The sequence below is a fragment of the Haliotis asinina genome, chromosome 5, assembly GCF_037392515.1.
Source record: "Haliotis asinina isolate JCU_RB_2024 chromosome 5, JCU_Hal_asi_v2, whole genome shotgun sequence".
NCBI lineage: Eukaryota > Metazoa > Mollusca > Gastropoda > Lepetellida > Haliotidae > Haliotis > Haliotis asinina.
The window spans coordinates 34,874,091-34,893,801 of record NC_090284.1 but is presented as its reverse complement, the minus strand read 5'-3'; the positions used below and the strand labels follow the sequence as shown (position 1 = coordinate 34,893,801).

The 19,711-nt window shown below is 39.7% G+C and overlaps 1 protein-coding gene across 25 annotated transcripts in view; it reads left to right on the top strand.

Annotated features, from left to right (window-relative positions):
• LOC137284156 (paired box protein Pax-2a-like) overlaps positions 1 to 19,711 on the top strand; it is a 150,943-nt gene that overhangs the window by 98,496 nt on the left and 32,736 nt on the right. For 15 of the 25 annotated variants that reach the window (XM_067815867.1, XM_067815866.1, XM_067815865.1 and 12 more), the window contains one exon: positions 17,128 to 17,293. In XM_067815867.1, coding sequence (XP_067671968.1) covers positions 17,128 to 17,293 — 166 coding nt within the window. Of the gene's footprint in view, positions 1 to 2,113; positions 2,914 to 12,309; positions 12,485 to 14,731; positions 15,044 to 17,127; positions 17,294 to 19,711 lie in introns of those variants that run through there. The other 10 variants (XM_067815849.1, XM_067815850.1, XM_067815874.1 and 7 more) reach the window with 9 other exon arrangements.

The window sequence follows — 19,711 nt, the reverse complement described above, 5'->3', positions numbered from 1 at the left end:
CGAGTTTTCTACACCGTATCCACACCCCGACGTGTCCCTCCATGCCAGCTACAAGAAAGACCGCGAGTCGAAAATGTTGATGGGGAGAATAATGCAATTTTTCAGCCCAGTGGCGCGATGCATAGACTTATCTGCCCCTCCAAATGAACAGGACCCTTTATTGAAGGACTCCCGTTTTGCAGTTGCGTCGAAACATCGCTCACGCTACGCTAAACCTAATTAAAGCGAATACAAGTTTATTAATGCTCTCTCCATGCTAATTATTTCGTCAAATGAAAACTTTTCGAGCATTGCGATAAATTTGCTCCTCAGCGAACTCCCCGTGTCACAAACCCTGATCGTCAGGGAAAAACTATTCCGTCACATTTTTGCTCCAAACGGTAAATTTATTGTGTGAGGGTAACCACGTGACACCTCATAAGCCCTCTCCCTAGGTGACAAATGCTAAGATATAGATGGGTAAAATATACGATGTTAAATCGGAAATAAACAGATTGAGAGCATTTTTTCCGATAGCGTTGTGGTTTCTGAAAATATGCCATAATTACTTTCTAATTCTTTCTTCTCCGACACAAATTAAAGTATAAGTAATACAGGTATAACGAGATATGTTTTCATGTATATGTCCTCGCTTAAACCTGAGTATACCAATGGAAACAATGAATTACATAAACTGAACTGTTATCTGTTATAATGTCTGTACACAGTATGGAATTTTACATGAATTTACACCACAATACTCTCTTTCGGACGTTTCGGTGTGTCATTCTCTGAACACTACCAATTTCTCAGCTCAAAGAATCAATGAATCAACTTTTCTTAAAGAAAAGTAAAAAGCTCCTCCTTTACCGTGGTTAATGAAGTGGAATGGAAGATGTAAAACTAGAAGTCCCCTCGTCGCGGAGAGATAACCTCTCGTCAAGATGAAAATATTAAATGCTTTCATTTTTAAATGTGCATGAAATTCGATAGCAGGGATTAATCGCAGTTGAAACGATAACCTTTACTGTGTTGGGAGCACGGTGGTGGGACACTCGTCGTCCCAAGGGAAACTCCCATGATTTTCCATTGCGGACATAGAGACATTCCGATTGCTTTTAATGTCGGTGCTGATTACAGTTGGAAACGAGTAAAAGTCCACCATTTTGTCGGGGAAATATGAATATTAGTGTCAGATTGAGAGGAAGAATCTCACGGTTTTAATCGGTAGTTATTGGTCTATTACTGCCTAGTAGTATCGCATCAAAACGCACATTAGCGCTTACACAAATCAATTGTTTGGGGCCAGGGCGTGTTGAAGCCACCCATGGGTTTTGCTTGGTTTTCAGGGAGATGGAAAAGATTCAGAAACAATCAATTTTAAGCCAGAAATGTCGCATTCATGCGGCCTTCATAGCTTTTATCGTAGCAGTGATGATTATGAAAATCTGTTTGAATTAGAATCAGCGACACTCGGCAAGCTGACCGATGGCGAAACAAGCGCCGTTGTAATATTGTCATTAACTACACTGAAAGTGAATAACGTGTTCCACAAAACTAGTAGTATGAAAGTATTATTGTTATTTCAACTCATTAAATCTAGCACATACTTGCCAGATACAATGTTAAATGAAACATCAATATTTGGAGGATGTCATTGTACATGTAGGGTGGAAAGGTTTCGTGAGACTGGTATGGTATTACAGTCGTTTTATGTGGAGTCGTCACATTGAGCACGCTTCCACTTCACTCTTATACAGATAACTCCGTACGGATTTACACACTGTCTAATGATAATGGATTGTACGATTATCAGTCTAAGTTTCCGAATATTTGTCACTATCCTCTGTATGAGTTACCGCATCTGTGTAAGACCGTAGGCATGCAAATCTGTGATAAACACTAAGTATATGATCACAACAATTCCCCGTATTGCAGATGATTACTTTCCTACCACGTGAGGTATTTCTGTGTATTGTCAATTGATTCGGTTAGATCGGTTTAATACTGATTGGAGCGACCTCATGCATAAAGTCATCTAGCCTTTCTCTCCTATGTGTCGTGGCATTCAACCGCTTGCTCCAACTACGTCGGTCGCTGTTTAAAAAAAAAATAATTCCCAGAAATAGGAGACAAATTTTGTTACATGTTGCCACGAGGTGTGCGTGCACTAGAGAACAGTGGTGGTGGGCCTGGCTAAGTCGTGGCGCGGTGCCTCTACGGTGAAGAATTAGTTGTAATTGCAGGGAGAACAAGCCTCGCGAACGCCCGTCACAAGTGTGGCGAGGTATCAATCACTCTCACTGAAGGAGCGTATCACTATCAACATTTGCATTCTGATTTTCGCCTCGCGTATCTATGATGAAGACACCAGCACTTCTAAGGGAAGTTAAGACACAGAGTAATTTGTCATGGAGCGTCTCGCTTGCATGAAAATTCATGCCGTGCTTCCCCCTAGCAAACTGGCTCGCGACTGCAACTTCATCCCTCGGTGAGTCGAGCGTTAGAGAGAGAGAGAGGGCGGAGAGGATTTGGGTGCTGCGCTCGGTAGCATTATCTACATCAGCTGACTGGATGTACATTTCGCACTTGTGACTGACAGCGCACGCGCCGGATTATAATCCTTCTGTCTCACGTGTATTTGAACCTGTCTGTACCGGACTCTCTATACTACGGACACAGCAGCAAAGTGTTCAGTCATCATGGACATGCTGTATTTTGGGGATGGAGTGACCTATACGTATCGACCAACATACCCTCAACTAAACACACACTGCAAGTATGACTTCTCCTCGTCGTGTGCCTATCCTAATGTGGGACAGTCCTCAGACGGAGGGGGGTACTTTCCGTCCAACTTTCCCCCTTACCACTTTCAGCCCCAATCTCCCAGCTCATGTGCAGGGTTTTTCCAACGACGGACGGGACGGATTAAAGGTAATGGGATATTTCTTAAAACTTACATCTTATTTCATCATCTTGTTATTAATGAAAGTGGAAAGTTTTGGTCACAAGTACTGTCTTTGTAAGAAGTCATCGACATATAAATAATGTGCACTCGGAAGTGTCTAACCCCGACCCCATGCAGAGAAAATACATCGATGAGGGGTTGTTTATATCAACAACACTGAGAGCACTTGTCTCTGACAGGGCATTAAGGCAAGCACTGCATTGCTAAGAGAACATTATATAGCAATTTCCCTCTTATTTAGGTCGTCAAATTAACCATCACTCGTCGATACACTGTATTTGTGTGACTTTGGTAATTGTGAATCTAGCAAGGGTTGCCCTTGCTCTTGACCGGATGTTTCAGGTCTATGACATGTCGATATCAGCACATGCAGTAATTGTCCCGTGTGTTTTAGCAGCGCATTGAGCCGTGGCCAGAATTTGTGGATATTTTCCCTTCCCCTGTCGTGAGGACATGCTTACAAACACATCCATACTATGTTTACCTTTGTATACAACGCTAGCAACACTAGATCGATCTCCCCTGAAAAGAAAACCACAGAAAAAATAATTAGACAATTATTGAAGCATGAGAAATGTCTTTATAGCGCACTTATACTGAAATATACATTTTCGACAGCTGACAGGTTCGACTGGAATGGGTTCAGTTTCAAAGGTTTAACATTTTGCAATTGATTTTTCAAGTTACAGATCATAAAACTCTGTTTATTATGGTTTTATTACTGATATTCTCTTTCCATAAAACTTTCATGATACGTCGGGGAAATGCTACACGTAGTTCTATAAATTTTTATGATTAAAGTTTGTACGGTGGAAATGTAACAGGCGATTAAAATCATCATAATTACACAATAATACCTATGCTGTGATGATGCCGTGTACTTCCTTCCAGCTGAGTGTGGAACACGTATGATGTATTTTTTCTAACGCCTGAAACGTGTGTTAAAAAACACATGTTTATGGGCCATGCTGCATGGCTTTACTCAAGGTGAAGAACAAGTGGTAAAGAGCTGTGTTATTGAATATATCACCATACTAGCCCACACTAACTCATCAGTCCTGCCTTGCACTGTACTGTAGGACGGATTTCTCTTGCTTCCTGTAGGGTTCAACTGTCACATGATTGACGTGACTGTCAGTCGTACATGTCTTGTTGTGTTTCTGATGTAGATTTCAGCATATTACCGATGCTCAGCCATGACCTTGCCTTCATCAGACAGCTGAGATAAAGGAATCTCTCCTTTTGCTATCAGTTTCCTTTCTTTGTTTTCTGCCATTGCTGGTTGTCACGCCGGCATTACGATTCAGAATATAGGTAATGTACAGGAAAATCATAAAATATATTCTCGATCACTCTAGAATACCCACACACGTTGAAAGTTAAAAGCAGTTCATCTTTTGATCGAATTACATTTTATATGAAGTTGTCTTGATGAATATATTAAGGTTATAATAATTACGCGAACGAGTTTCAAGTATATCAAAACAGATTTGAGGTGGTCTCTTGTTAGGTATGTCAAAAGAGGAACTCTTTTCAATAATTTGTTATTATTGAAGTGATCATGAAAAATGTTTTAATTTTCGTGCAATTTTGCGCAGTTTCATTCTCCGTTTCAATTCGTTTCAAGACCGCTTGATCAAATTTCCCTTATTATTCAGCAAAAGCTCGGATTGCCGGGAAGTCATCATAGTTCTTCTGTAATAGCACATCAAAACCGAAAGCATAATAAATGATCCTACCAGAGTCATTTGTGTTTTCGTGTTGCGAGAAGTGTCACACTTAATGTTGAACGAGTTTTTTTCTTGTTTTGCCAAACTTTGCTGAAATTGTTTCCGATCCTTGCACGAATTTATTGTAATCATCAGAGTCTAATAAAAGACGCGACCCTTTTATACAGTTACTATAAGGTTCCAAGTGGCAATTCCCAAGGGTTTGCGTCTTAGAGCCGAGAGGGAGGGGGAGAGAGGTTTGATGGATGTGTAGGCCGCCGAGCGAATCCTAACGGAAAATTGAATGAGAAAATCGGCCTTGTCTCCGGGGACAATATTTCTCAATTGTGTGACTTTATTTGAGAGGATCCTCTCTACTCCTCTGAATTCCTTGGATTCAGAACCTTATAGAATACTGGGTACATTGCGTTGAGGTTATAAGTAGGTGACGATCATATATTGACCTAGCCGTTTTGTTGATACTGTTCATACGGGGAAAGAATACAAGACTTACTACATGTGACTGGGGCGCCGCTGTAGCAGAACTATGTACTTCTGTGTTAAACTTGTTTTGTCTTCTATTGTGGAAAACTGTAACATCAATCTAGTACTGTTATTCAATATGCTTTCTATGCTTGAAATTACTTGTACGACATGATATCAGGGGTTTTTTCACACATATAATGTGTTATCGAAACACTGAAAATGGCCTTTCAGCTCCTTGGTAAGATTCCATCAAGATTTTATGAAATGATCGAAATGAGTGAATGAAGTAACGCCGATTCGTAGTAGACCTCCCAAAAACTGAGTAAAGGCATGGCTAAGTATCTATTTCTTCTACAAAGGGGGCGTGGCTACTTGGGCACGCAAGGCCACGCCTACTTGAGTACCCGAACTCCTTGTATTTGAACTTGGTATTCATGCGCTTTGACCCATCTCCCACCCGCGTTGGGAAAGACCCTGTTAAACGGGGCACTATCAGTCGCGTTTATCAAGAATCGGTTCAGGATCACCAATCCCGAAAACATTAAATTTCAAAAGAAACAAAATTTTCCTTGAGTCTTTTTCTGTGGTTTCCGTTCGTGTTTGGGCAAAGCCTACTTCCGTTTGTAATTGCTTGGAGTAAATTGTTTTGAACTGGATTTATCATCATCCAATGATTCTAGCTGATTGTTAAACACAGTACATTAAATTTTACCGGTTTCTATATTTATAGATATGTATGCAATTCACAGCGCAATGTTTTTATTATTTTCAAACACATGTGTTGTGACATGTTACTCGCAATTTCCTGTTCGACAAAAAGCATTTTGACTGTTTACTGTCTATATATGATGTTTGAAGAGAGCTTAATATGGTACAATTATCGTAAATAAAATAATACTACATCCTATCCTATTTCATGTCTTTCGGTTGTGCGTCTTCCAGCTGCAGGTCTGTTGTGTCCTGGGTACAGGGAGATGACGATGGTGGTGTGCTTAGTCCATGTGTCGTTGTCACGTACATCAAAGCATAAACAAGATTCACTTCGGCCCACACTTTTCGCGTGGTTGAAATCGACACCACGTGAAACTGACACCCCATGTTGGCGCACCGACAAGATTAATTCATTTCATCAGTGAACAGGCCGGGCATGAAATATACAAATTATCGTAAATTTTCATAAAAATGAATTGAAATGTTTTTAGTCCCCAAAGTAATGTCCAACAGCTGTGCGATCACTTCCACTTGTAAATTGCGTGTCCGAAGAAATTTAAATATTTGTATAAAACCCGCTTGGCTTTATTTAGGACATTATTAGATATGCACCTGCGGGGAAAGTAGCTTACCTTTGGGAATGCATGTCTATGTTATTGTACAACTATGTTGTTTTGGGGTTTTTTAATTAAAAAATAAAGTATGGTCCCTTAAAAGTAATATGACTGCAAGAGCAGAAGTATGCTGAGTGTTTATTTGAGAGATGTCATCTTTGTTTTGAAACGTTTGCGAGAAGCATTGCGTATGATCAGCTTTTCGTTTCATCACGCCTGGCGTTGGCGTCTACCATATGATCCTTCTGTGAAATCCCTTGCGGGCACATGTCGCCAGCACTTTTATCTTATAATAATGACGTATTTTTAATCTTCAAACGGGTTCATAAAATGTTATTGCACGGGTTTTCATCTCTTTTATTTGATTCAGTATTTTTTTTCCGTTCACGTTTATTTTCAAAATAAATTATTATCATTAGTTAGTATGTCAGGTTTTATTAAACAGTGCTAACAAGTAGTAAGTTTTCTTTTGGGTACCAAAGGTTTTATTTGATTTGACAACAGTTGAAAGATGTGCGATAGATAGATGGTTTCAATGATACATAGGTAGGTACACGGAAACGGGAATAAGTATGCAGGTAGATATATAGATAGATAAGCACCTTTGTTCATACTGTATTCAGGTAGAGAGATTCGTATTCCATGTTTAACAAGTATAAACAAGGACAATAAAACACATCGATTTTAACTTATGGAGCAATCTATCGGTGATATGAAAGGTAATTACGACGCCATAAATAAAATATTATTTCCTTGATATAATTAAGTTATTCATTTTTACTGCTGTGTAATTTGTCTGCTAGTTATGTTATGTTCGATATGAATGACAGATCGGCCAAAGATGACGGTTCACCTGCTAGATCTCAGCTGATCATTGAAGGGTGGTGTGTCTATCAGAAACGACAAGACTTTTGTGAGATATTTGTTTCAACAGATAGCATTGTATCGATAAGCTGATAACGACACATTAACCTAAATGATTAACTTTGCTGGCTATCATAGAAGAAATTTAGACCTTGGGGCCTTCTTATCGAGTTGAGAGAACGACTCACCATCGAATTCATTCCCTACACATTTTGATCATTTGCTATGAATTTTGTAGGCTAAATCATAAACATGTTTTAATAGAAATATAAGTAAGCAATTGTATTGTCTTTGCTAACGAGAATGAAATTATGCACACCATAGACACTTATAAATGCTATAAGGCTAGTCCATTTCACGGGGCTAGTTGCCCATGAATTAAATATGTACGTCGCATGTAAATGTAGGCTATTTTGACATGTACACTTGTCACTTTCCAAGTGAATACACATTCCTAATGTATGCATCCTGGGTCCTCCAAAACCACGTTGCCACTCTCATGTACATTTCTCACGAAGCTCCACGTATCCAAATACCTGATTATCGTCTACAGCATGTAATGCACGCGCGTACATGCATTAAGCTAGACTGATGTACATTACGGCGACATCGGATATGGAAGAATAGTGTTACTGACATGAACTCGCAATAGACTCATCAGTGCTTCATTACAAAAATGGCGGGTTATATTTACTCCCCCCTGTTGCATAGAGTGATTACAACATCGATGTACATATCTTCTGTTGTTGTTGTTGTTGTTTTTGGTAATGTTGTTCAGTTTTGTTGTTTCCTGAGATCTGATCCAGTTCATTTCTAATTTGGTTTTTATTATCAATTATTATTGATTGTGTATCTGTGATGTAGTTTTGTAATTTTGATAAATTAGGATATATATACCATTTCGTTCAACAACTTTATTAATTTCTTAAAACAATACATATATATTAAAACTGACGGTAAAAGGAGCAGAAATTGACCGAAGAGAATACATGTACACGTGTATTATTTGCGTGAAGTGGACACACACGTACTGTCTGACAGAAGGTGAGATACTAGTACTTTGTAATGCAAACCGACAATGATATTAACTGCTTGAAATAGAGCCGTGTTCGGTGTTGTCGGCCATTGTGTCTAATTACGGTTAATAATTAACACGGAGATATCCTTTCTGTAATCTGTTGTCATCACATCAGATTGTTACAACAAATACATAAATGTTTGTGTTGAACGTATAGATATGAACACGAGAGCATCTCATTTTCTGGAGGACACTGACAATACTGACGCGTGAGTGGTTCATAGCTTAACAGCATTAAAGTCTCTGCAACCCTTCAGTCTAGCAGCGCCTCGTACCATCATTTACATGTATTTACATACTAGTTTTCGTATTCTTTCACCCTTATCACAAAAATGTAAATATATTATCAATCCCGTGGACATACTGAGTATTTGACATTCAATCTGAGCGAAGCTCTGAGGGGTGTAATGAGTTATTATTTTTTTCCGTAGTTCGGGGATATTTTAAGCCAGATTAGAAGAGTGTCAATCAACATCATGAGATTATAAGCAAAAACGTAAATGGTATTATTAAACAGTTATATACAACAAAGACATGAAATATATGAAAAACTAAATTGAAGTAATGTATCACCAGAAGGATGGGTTATCTCATCAATGCAGCTCGACGCCATAGTTTTACAAAATAAAGTTGCTCACTGTACAGATTGTCATTTCGTGTTGTTTCTTTCAGAACATGATTTAAATGCAGGAACTAAGTGAACAAATCCACCTAATATTAACACTCACTGGGAACCGGGTGTCGATCGTTTCTGCCTTCAGAAGGACTCTGTTGCTCACCTAGCCTAAGCTATAGATCACTTTAAGCTTGACACCGACCTTCATACTTCGCAACGAACCTTTTCAAAAATGAAACAAGTTTTGTATCCCCCGACTTTGTAATGTGAGCGACACCTCTCAAAAATCTTGCCCAAGCCATGCAAACCTTGTTCTAGCCGCCCTTCGCACCAGGGGAGAGAAATATTTCAAATTTAATGAATATTCACCATCGGCCTTTCACCCTTTATGGAGAGTGTTAGAGAGGGGGGCAAAGGACCTAGACTGAGCGACTACGCTCTACTGACAACATCTATTGTAGCTACATGTAATTTACTCCCTCCGCATTGTTACCTCTTCTAAACGCAGGGGATATTGCAAGAGGGGGAACCGGCGTCTTTCTTCTCCCCCTTCCGAATACGGACCCATATCCACCGATTCTCATCCTCTCTACCTTCCTCTTTCCTTCACATTCAATTTCCGTCCTCATACTCCCGGTTATTGTATGAGTTTGAAATTGACGATCATGCATTACCATATAGATACCTCAAGCATCTTGCCTTCAATGGGCGGCTTCTTTCATAAGATGCGGACTTCAAGTAGGGATTTCGCTCCAAATGAAAATGACATTGCCCATACAATCCGACGAGCACTACGGGTACATGTTTGTTTAGCTTGATGTGATCACAAATGTTATCATGCCAGTGTGTTTCCACCTCGAATGCATGAATTCCAACAAGTAGTAATGGATAAATCATCAAATTGAAAAGAGTCCCAAATTTCAAATAATGTCTCGATTTATAACCGCGCGTCATGTGTAGACGTCAATCATATTCTGATGCCAATTTTTTGTTGTTAAAATTGACGAGTCTCATCCTTGTGACCCGTGTGTTGGTACACTTTAATATCTACAGTCATGACTCACTCGCTGCTCCACACAAACAGTTACACTCAACACCCCTACAGTAGACAATAACGGTGGAAATGATTGGAAAGGCAGAAACATGTGGCTCACACAGATGTTACGTATTGCTAAACACTGATAAAAAACGACAATAATTTCACCATGTGAAGCATTCAAAACTGAAGCTTTTGCCAATAGCCTCAAGTAACAGATTGCCAATCAGCCTAGGTCTAATCAGCAGTAATATCTATGTAGTGTTCACGAGCTGTCGCATCCTAATAATGACAATGGCGACTTAAAGAGTCTTTTTCTCTGTCTAATTCTACCTGTTTACTTATTACAACAGTCTGCGATCAAACAGATGAATACAAGACGTGAGTTAATCTGTTGAAGCCTCGTGGCCAGGCTATTATCCCTTGCTAATTCCTAGAGTTGTTTGTGCCCAATCTTGTTCCTTGCTCCTTGAGTGACAAGTGTTTGTCATCTTAACATCTCAGTATCGGCGCCACAATGGGATGAGATGGCTAGAGTCAACAAATCCTTTCAATAGCAACATCTTGCGTCAGGTTTAGCACCAACGGATAGGAAGATTAGCTTTTAAGGCGAACAAATTGATGACAACAATGCACGCGCCAGGCTCGTTCCACTTCAAGCTTTTTCTAGGGGATACGTTTCCGCATAAGTAGAAACAATCGGAAATATTAGTCGGTTTTAATGAAATAAGAATGGTGCATTTCACTGTCTTACTATTGTCTAACACCTTTATTAAATCATCCCTTGTATAATCTTGGCCACAATTGTCAAAATTTAGATTGTCAATTGCTTTTGCGGCTCGCGTGGATATTATGTGTTGGTCTTGTAGGGGATTACAGCCATACAGAAGCCCGAGGCACGCACCGCGTCCAGCATTTAGGAAATTAATGTGTCATCCCTTGATAAATGAAATGGAAAACACTGGTACGATTTGAAATTGACGTCTTGTCGTGTTCATATTTGTGTGTACATTTCAGCGGCGTATGGCGATATGAAGACTCACTTTAACAAATCGCCCAAATGGGATAACTCTGTGTATTGTCCGCCAGCCCGCATGGTCGTGTTCAAGTGGGAAGCGTTTTATTTCTAGCCCCACCTTTTTCTTTAGTTAAATCATTCAATTTTACGTCTGATGCACAAGTTTGTGAGTTGCAGCAGCGACAACCTGGACGTCGGTCTGGTGTATCTCGCCACCCCCAACCCTCTACATCTGGCGGACAATTTGTAGAAAAACATTCATACAATTCCCAAGTATAAATCATTTTGCTAAACCACTTTCATTAATCATTTTGAATGAAATGCTTGCTCATTCTTTTTCGCGATTCTAGTTAACGAAGACAATTATCGCATAGAACACCTTCATAATGACACAACCGTGCTGATTTAATTCACAAAAATCAACGATCTAATGGTTTGCTGTTTGTATGTATGCTCTGTTGAAGGTTTTCATATATTTATGTATGGATATCAGGCTTAAGTAGATAAATATATTTATGATGTTCTGAAAAAAACAGGTTGTTTTTTAGAACCAATGAAACAGCATCATTTTCTAGAAAAAAAATCATGAGCGTATATTAGTTTTGCCTGAAATGAATTACAATAGCGACTTGAATAAATGGTGTCAATACAGGTCTTATCGTTGCTTGCTAGTTTTCCCGTTTACAAGCTCCGTAAGTTTTCAATGCAAACGAAAATTAGCTTGGAATGAACGCATGAGATGGAGAGAAAATCCACTGATCCGACCCAGCAAGCACACCATTGATATAACTTGCAGCGACACTCGACTGGGAGACATTGTCAACTTCTCATAAAGACGTCAAAACTGTCATAAACACATTGCCAAATATAACAACCACTCGTTGTTTGTTCTCAAACCTTTGGTTAACAAGGGAGGCAGGAAGCGCGCCGATTGGAGCGTGATTGACAGCTCCGGTCGTCACGTGACTGCCATATATGACGCGGTGGGCGGATCATGGGTCCGTACGAGCACAAATAAATTACACGCAAGACCTGAAACGGGAGGGACCCGAGTAATCGATCATTGAACAGATAAGCAATCAGTTGATAAATCGCTCGCTTGTCATTGAATTTGTGTCATCTATCTCCAAACCGTAGAAATATTTTATGATGTGCATGAGTGAAGTATTTTGGCCAGGCAGTTAGAGGGTGACACTTGACTTTAAGTAAAAGTGAGAGTCGACTCGGCCATCCGAGCAGATACACCTGACAAGCCTCATCACCCGCGCCTACCATCACCAACCCGGAAATACACGGATGCACGGGCAAACCTTCAGCAACATGGACCTCGCTGCCGCCGCTGCTTATCGATATCACCACCCAAATCCTAATCTAAACATGATGGATTTTTATCACCAGTGCAAAAGTAAGTCCGTTTCAACATTTTCTCACGTGTTTCTGAAACCTGTCAGTCTTGCGTAATCCCGCCCGGCTGTACATATCGGTGAAATGTACATGCTGTAGATGTATGTACCCCGTGAGGCCGAGCTATTGGTCAGGGTCTGGTTATGTTGTCATGGAGTCGCGTGATTCCAAGCGGAGCATGCTTGTCATTCATGACCACAGACTAGTGAAATGAACACCTCCAAAAAGAAATCTCTTTCAAAGTTGATCGACATTGTAGTACTTGTGTAAATTGCATTACAGAGAGCCGTGGTCCGCTACGATACACTTGAGCCCGTGCGTTACTGTGTTCAATGGATGGTAGAGTCAATTCGATTAGAGGCATAGTGACTTTCACGTTTTTATAATTGTGTGGAATGTGGTAACTGGATTCGAGATGGCCAAGCTCCCTGATCCGTAGTCTGTGTCTTTATTTACTTGCTAAATCAAGCAGCACAGATCTCGTGTCTATCAAAGGTATGTTAGCATTCTACCTAACCCTTGCTGCTGTCTGTCGATTTCACGTTCATTGCAAACAGAATAGGTTTGCGGTTCTCCAGCATTGGATGATATGGTGTTTGCAAATACACGCTTTCACTGTTGCTGAATTTGAATGTCAATATCCGATATGTATCAATAGGAAAACTGTCAGGTATTCAATGAAATACAAATCCATCTCCGACGCAATAGAGGGTTGAGAGTCCCCGTATCACACCGTAGGCAAATCAGTTCTTACTCTACACTGCAGTTGATGGAACTGATGTTGATGCTATCAGTCGCCTGTACACACCGCTGAAATGTACACCCCATGTTCATTGCAATGGAATTCACACGGGTAGTGCTTTAAGTAATAAATAACATTGTTTTGCCGAAAACGGCGGAAATATCGGTATTAAACTGGAGTCTGCTCGCGATTTTACCGAGATGGGTTTTTTCACCGTCATCTTCTTGCACACGTCCTCATGTCGTGTCCCTGGGCTTCGTGTTAAAAGTATTGGTCCCTCAAAACAGGTGTCGAGTTGCAAGTTGATATCCCCACCCCATCATGCGTGACATCCTTCACTTCATCTACATTAAACATCAACACTTGTAGCACGTGTAAGGGGTTACCTCGGTTTTTTATTTCTTCTAAATTTGTCATTATATGGATATCTTCGACCTCGTCCCTTCTCTCATGATTGACAACGCAAATACACTTGAACTATCAATATCCGTGTTTATTTACACGTTCGATCAATTTCACTTTCTCGTGATTATCCCCTGCCCTGGTGATATTGACCAGTCAGTGGTCTCGAGCTGTCCGTTTTGTTCTGTTCTATCAATTTTCCACACATAATTGTCTGTGTTACTTGCATGAGACGTAGGTCCCCTCATTCACACTTGCTCAATTATCAATATCAATTTTTCACGAAGTCGTAATACCGAGGTATTAAAACCGGAGACGTCAACAAAGTCAGCGACAAAACAGTTCAACCTGTCTGTCCCACGACGGAAAACAATAGTCACAACAATTACCCGAGTTGGAGCAATTTGACGTGTTAATATTATCACGTTCATCGAAACACAAGTTGGGTTTTTTTTAATCTGTCAATTATCCTCTAAACTTAACCGTTTCTATGTAATGCTATTCATGGTATTCAATACTGTCAATATTCTGCAAAAATATCACTTTGTGTCATATCTGTTTGAGAAACACTATCGCGATTGACGAACGCAAGCCCGAGATATGAAATATGTATCTGGAGGAGAGGTTTAATCCTACGTTTACGTGCCAAGTGGCAGTTTAAAGTCAATATATCTATGGCAGGTCCCCCTCCCCTCAGTAGCGTTCAGGAGCAGGCCTACACCCGAGAGAGAAGGGAAACAGATATATCACTCGAGGCGGACCGAGCAGAAAATAAACGATTTGAGGGAAGGTAACATCAACCAATCGCTGAATGAGCCTCGCTGACAGGCAGAACCAGGGGCTGAGTCGCAACCCGAGAAATGCCTGCCTTTCAAAGTGGTGCTCGTTTCATCTGATCAGGCGAACAGCTCGCGGTTTGTTTATAGCTAATTAACTTATCGCAGGATCAGGTCCACGTGAGCGGGCTCCTTGTCCCACCCGCATATTCCAATCCAAGACTTGCTGTTTTACTCTTGAGATTGTTTCAAGCTTGGACGGGCCTATACTGGCAGAGGCGGACATTGTTGACATTAGTCAACCTGTGCACCCCATACTATACTCTTTACTGTTTCCCCGTCACCGGTACACTCGTAATCTTTTGTGCAACGGATATTATTTTGTTGAGTGGGCTTAGAACCCCGGTCCCTCCCCACCCCGTCAGTGCGCTCCTAGCTGACTCGGGTGACGGTGGTGTTTGGCCTACAGACTGGACTTCACTTTTCTAACGTTGATGACTCTTGTGCCTATCTAGTCATAGTGTCCATCCGGCGTCCGTTAATATGTTTTGGGAACAGGACACAATGCATCACCCTTCATGGGGATCGTTTCACCCATCGTTTGCCTTCAGGCCTCCTCAGACTTTTGATCCATATCAAGGTAAATATTTATTGTTGGTTGTCATCATTGTCAGAGTATTGGCATATGCATATTGACAACGTCGGTGTCTATTTCATCATGCAGTGAACATGACATTAGATTATATCGATTGCCAAGCGCGACTTTACGGGAAGAGTTGACAACAAAATGTTTTATTTTTAATTTTGGTCACTTTCAATGGAACAATGTCTTTTAACGGGCAGAAATAATCAGATCGGTAATTTTGACTGGATAATTATATTTATAATTTTTATACAATATGTACTTCGCTAAAATAAATGCGAAATAGCCGGGTATTTAATTCTCAAATTCTAAGGACGTTTCAGTTTTCGTGGATGCATTGATTTTACGAGGTTTAATCGTTCATATTTTTTTTCTGAAAATTTTGAATGAACTTAAAGGTTTTCCGGTCGATGACAAGTTAGGAAGTGACTTTTTGTCGTGTGCGAAACAGCGCGCTCAGTAACAACGTTTCTCAGCGTTTACAGTTTGGGCATGTCTATTACAATTTAGGAATATACATATCTTTGTTACCAAACAAATATTTTATCTATTCCATTTACAGAAATAACATAATTTTTCAAATGTATCGGCCAAAATTGAGCGAACTTAAATTTTGATAAATTTATCTTCCTTTATTTATAATGCTGGTTTAAAGCCTCAAGAACATAACTTCTGTGTTGGATTGTCCTCTACTTGTTCAATATCTGAGATCAATCCCAATTCCAACAGTCCGTCTACAAACGGGATAATTATTTTATGTCTGAATATTTATTTTGCTATGTCATTGTGTCTTTACGTAACACTTTGAAAACAACTTTGTATGGGACAGAGATATTTTGGCAATGTTTACAACCTATCGAGCCTAAGGGGAGTTCAGCTGTGAGTAAGTAAGTCATTTTCCCTCTAATGTTGAGATGATAGGCTTTTATTTTGGGCGAGATGTCTGAATGATGTATATTCCAGCCCCGGCTCTCATTATTTTTGTGTTAAGCCAGTTTTTAAAGGACTCGTCGCCCTTCGAGCTTGCTGCTATTTCAGCGGTATAACAAAAGGCCTCTTAAACTCCGGTCGGTTGAAAACCCCGAAAACGGTGATGCTTGAAACACCTGAAGAGGATATTCAGCGACAGGGAGTTAAATAGCTGGATCTGGTTCATGTTGAATTGAGGGAATTCATCCCCAGTACTTGTAAAGTCATTTCCTTCAATACAACCATCGCCGACAACAGCTCTCTGCTCGGCAGTTTTACAACAGCTTACAATAACATTTTGTTAGCATCTGACATACGTTAATTGAAGAATCATTAGCAGTCTCTCCCCTTTCTGTTACAACCTGAGTTACATTAGATTAATCTATTTATTGCATTCTTACATCACACGTCGTTATAAATTGTTAATGGATATTTCTTAACGAGAATATTTAGGCTTCGTGTACTCATATGGTAACAGTTCTTACGTGTACAAAATATGCATCCTTTTCAGCAAAATGATTTCCAATTTTCCTTTAAAGCTTTTCAATGTAAATCAAATCAGCGCTGAGTATATATGTTCTTTTTTCAAATGATAAACGGTAGATGAGCGATACTTCTGTGTTCCCACATGTATTTTTAAACGGACATATATCGATATGATCTTAATATGTATACACTGCCCTGATGTATGTTTAATGACATCATACACCACTTAGCCGCAGCGCATACAAAATACACTTACTAAAGAAACCCATTTACAATGACGACCACCTCCGTTTTTTGCTTCTGTCTACAGATGATATTTATCTGGTGCTTTGCGCTGAAATTGTACAACGGAAATTGAATATGCAACAGTCTTTTTAATAATGAAAGCACATCTTTGGGATATCAATATAATTATGTCAGCGTTTTCGTGTACGACTCTTCTCGCGATTTATTAAACCACAATAAATATAATCACTGACTTGTGTACGTTTTCGAGTTATGACTTTTCAGGTTGATGACAAACCGAATACCGGTTTCGCTCCAAGACAACATCCCGTCTCAATTTGTGTAAGGTAGTTTGTTTTCTTTTTTGTAATTTGCTCAACAATTATTTCTTTCCATTTCAGGCCACGGCGGAGTGAATCAGTTAGGAGGGGTGTTTGTCAATGGCAGACCGCTGCCCGATGTAGTTCGTACCCGGATCGTGGACCTCGCCCACCAGGGTGTACGTCCCTGTGATATTTCAAGACAACTTCGTGTATCTCACGGCTGTGTCAGCAAAATTCTCGGCAGGTACGTGAGGCCAACGTCAACTCCATTACCAGCGTGTACTACGGCATTGTTACCCCGCAGTGCCCCTTCTCCGTAAGGCTAACTTTATCTAAATGTGTCTTCAGCGGTTTTTGTTTTATCGCAGTCCATATCCCCCTCTCAAACGAAGAAAGTCCTCCCACTGGTATCTCCTCCCTCTGTCAACATGTCATCATATCATCAGATACCAGTATCTTGCATCTTCTTAAACGAATCCAACAAACATTATCTTGGGAAAGTGATGGCCATTTGATTTTGAATGTTTTTTTTCTTTATATTTAATTGTTTGAAATTGTCAACAGACATTTGGGTGTTATAATATCGTACACTTGTGCGTTGAAATAAATTTCAATAGAAAGGGTATGGAACACATAACAAAATTATTGGTATTTTAATTTTTCTCCAATATGACACCTTTCAATAATTTTAATGCTTTGTCTGCCGCAGTGTTTCTTGTGATTCATCACATTTGTTGTTCTGTACTTTGACAAACGTTGTGACGTCTCTATAATTATGTACATTCAGATTAAAGGCAAATCACAGATCTAGAGAATGTTATACATTATACATTACCTTTTGAAAACTTGAATTTAACACGCAGATACCTGTAAATTAAATTTAAAAAATGTTGTCGACCCGGTCTGTGTGTAGTATACCCAGGTTCGCAGTGTAGACATCTCCCATAGATAATTGCGATGTCTATACGTGGTTCTCAAGTGTCGTGGAATTGTCATACATGACACACTATAAAGGAATGCAATCTACATTGCTCCTCAGCCACTTTAAAGATATGGTCCATTGTTAGGCACACTGGGTTTGACATAATTGTTTGTACTTGTCAAATTATACTCTGTTTTGGTCCCTATACGACGCTCCGATCGTTCCCGTCTTTCGTGTTCTGGTGCATGTGGCCAGAAAATTATTTGCTATCTCTTTTTTCGAAATCCATGTAAATATTAACCAAGAGGCACTGTAATTTAAATAACTGAGTTTCCTGTGTATCTTCTTCTTGTTAATGGATATGTTAAAGGATAAATTACAAAAGATAAAATTACAAAATTACATAAAGATTATCCAACTACCTCTGGTGTTACAGTCATGAAATTTGGAATTCGTGTCTATATGTGTTACGTTTGACAACCTGCTGAGAGACATATTCATCTAACAAATTACGTAGTCCCATTTATATCACAATTCGAATGTTTGATTTGAATACTCATACAGTTTCATTCATGTTTATCCGAGGTATTTCCCACAATGTGTTGAAATATTCGAAATATTCAAAATATTCCAATATATTTCGACTTGATGCTCGGAAGGACCTCGTCTTTGACTGAAAGGGTTTGGTCTCCCGTCTACCAGTTGCAGAACTAAGACAGCACTTTGTTACACGCGCCCAAAGATAGGACAACAATACAAATTTGCTTCGATAAGGATCTCAGATTCTCTCCAAAATGTACCCGTACTCCCTAATTCGCCGCAGTCGTGTGTTCAAGCAGTTTTTAACCATTGTTGAAGCGGGCGTGGCCGTCTGCTTCCAAACAGCCACCTTTCTAACCACCGTTATTGTCTCTCTAGAAGCTCCATATTTCTCTCTGGTGCTCAAGGCTACAGCAATCTCTCTTCCTGATCGCGCACTGACATCAGGGTGACAGAGATTGCTGTAGGAAAACAGTATTTTACTGGCTCGCTGTTGAGCAGTGATAGTGCAGTTGGTTATTAAAGAGTTGTGGATTAATACACATTATTGTCGCATCAAACTCTGCTGCACTCTTGCAGAGATGGACGCCGATTGAAGGTGGTGAAACCACCTGAAACATTATCTTTAATCCAGTGTTCTTGGGGATGGTAGGGAGGGGGGAGGCGATTAAAAATATCTGTAGGCTATTTATGCACAGCGTTGTAAGGAAATAGCTTCCGTGTAATCAGAAACATAACGCATAGGTTTATTCGCATGTTCTGTCGCAAAAAAAGTAGCAGGAAAATGTGTTATTTCCTGTGAATATGGCTTTTATTTTGTTTTTCACTTCAAAGGAGACTTATTTTGATGGGTTTATATTGATAAATGACAGTCATGTGATAATGCATGGTGACAAAGTAACCGGTTTGAGTTTACACAATTAAATCTACAAAGGCAGTAGAATAGTTTTTATTCCCATGAAAACTTCTATTAAACTTGGTGTCATGTTTAAATTAACACATTAGTTTCGATAAATGGCTAGCTTAATGCACTAGATGCTTTTGTGAATTTCGAATGTTGTACTTTCGGCCCACGGCAATGTTTAGGACATACGGATCTTAGATCTCAGCTGCCTCACTGTTAATACATCAATTAACAAAATCACAGCAATTAAAGTAATTCCAGTTTAGAGTTTTGCTGTTGAACAATCATACGACACA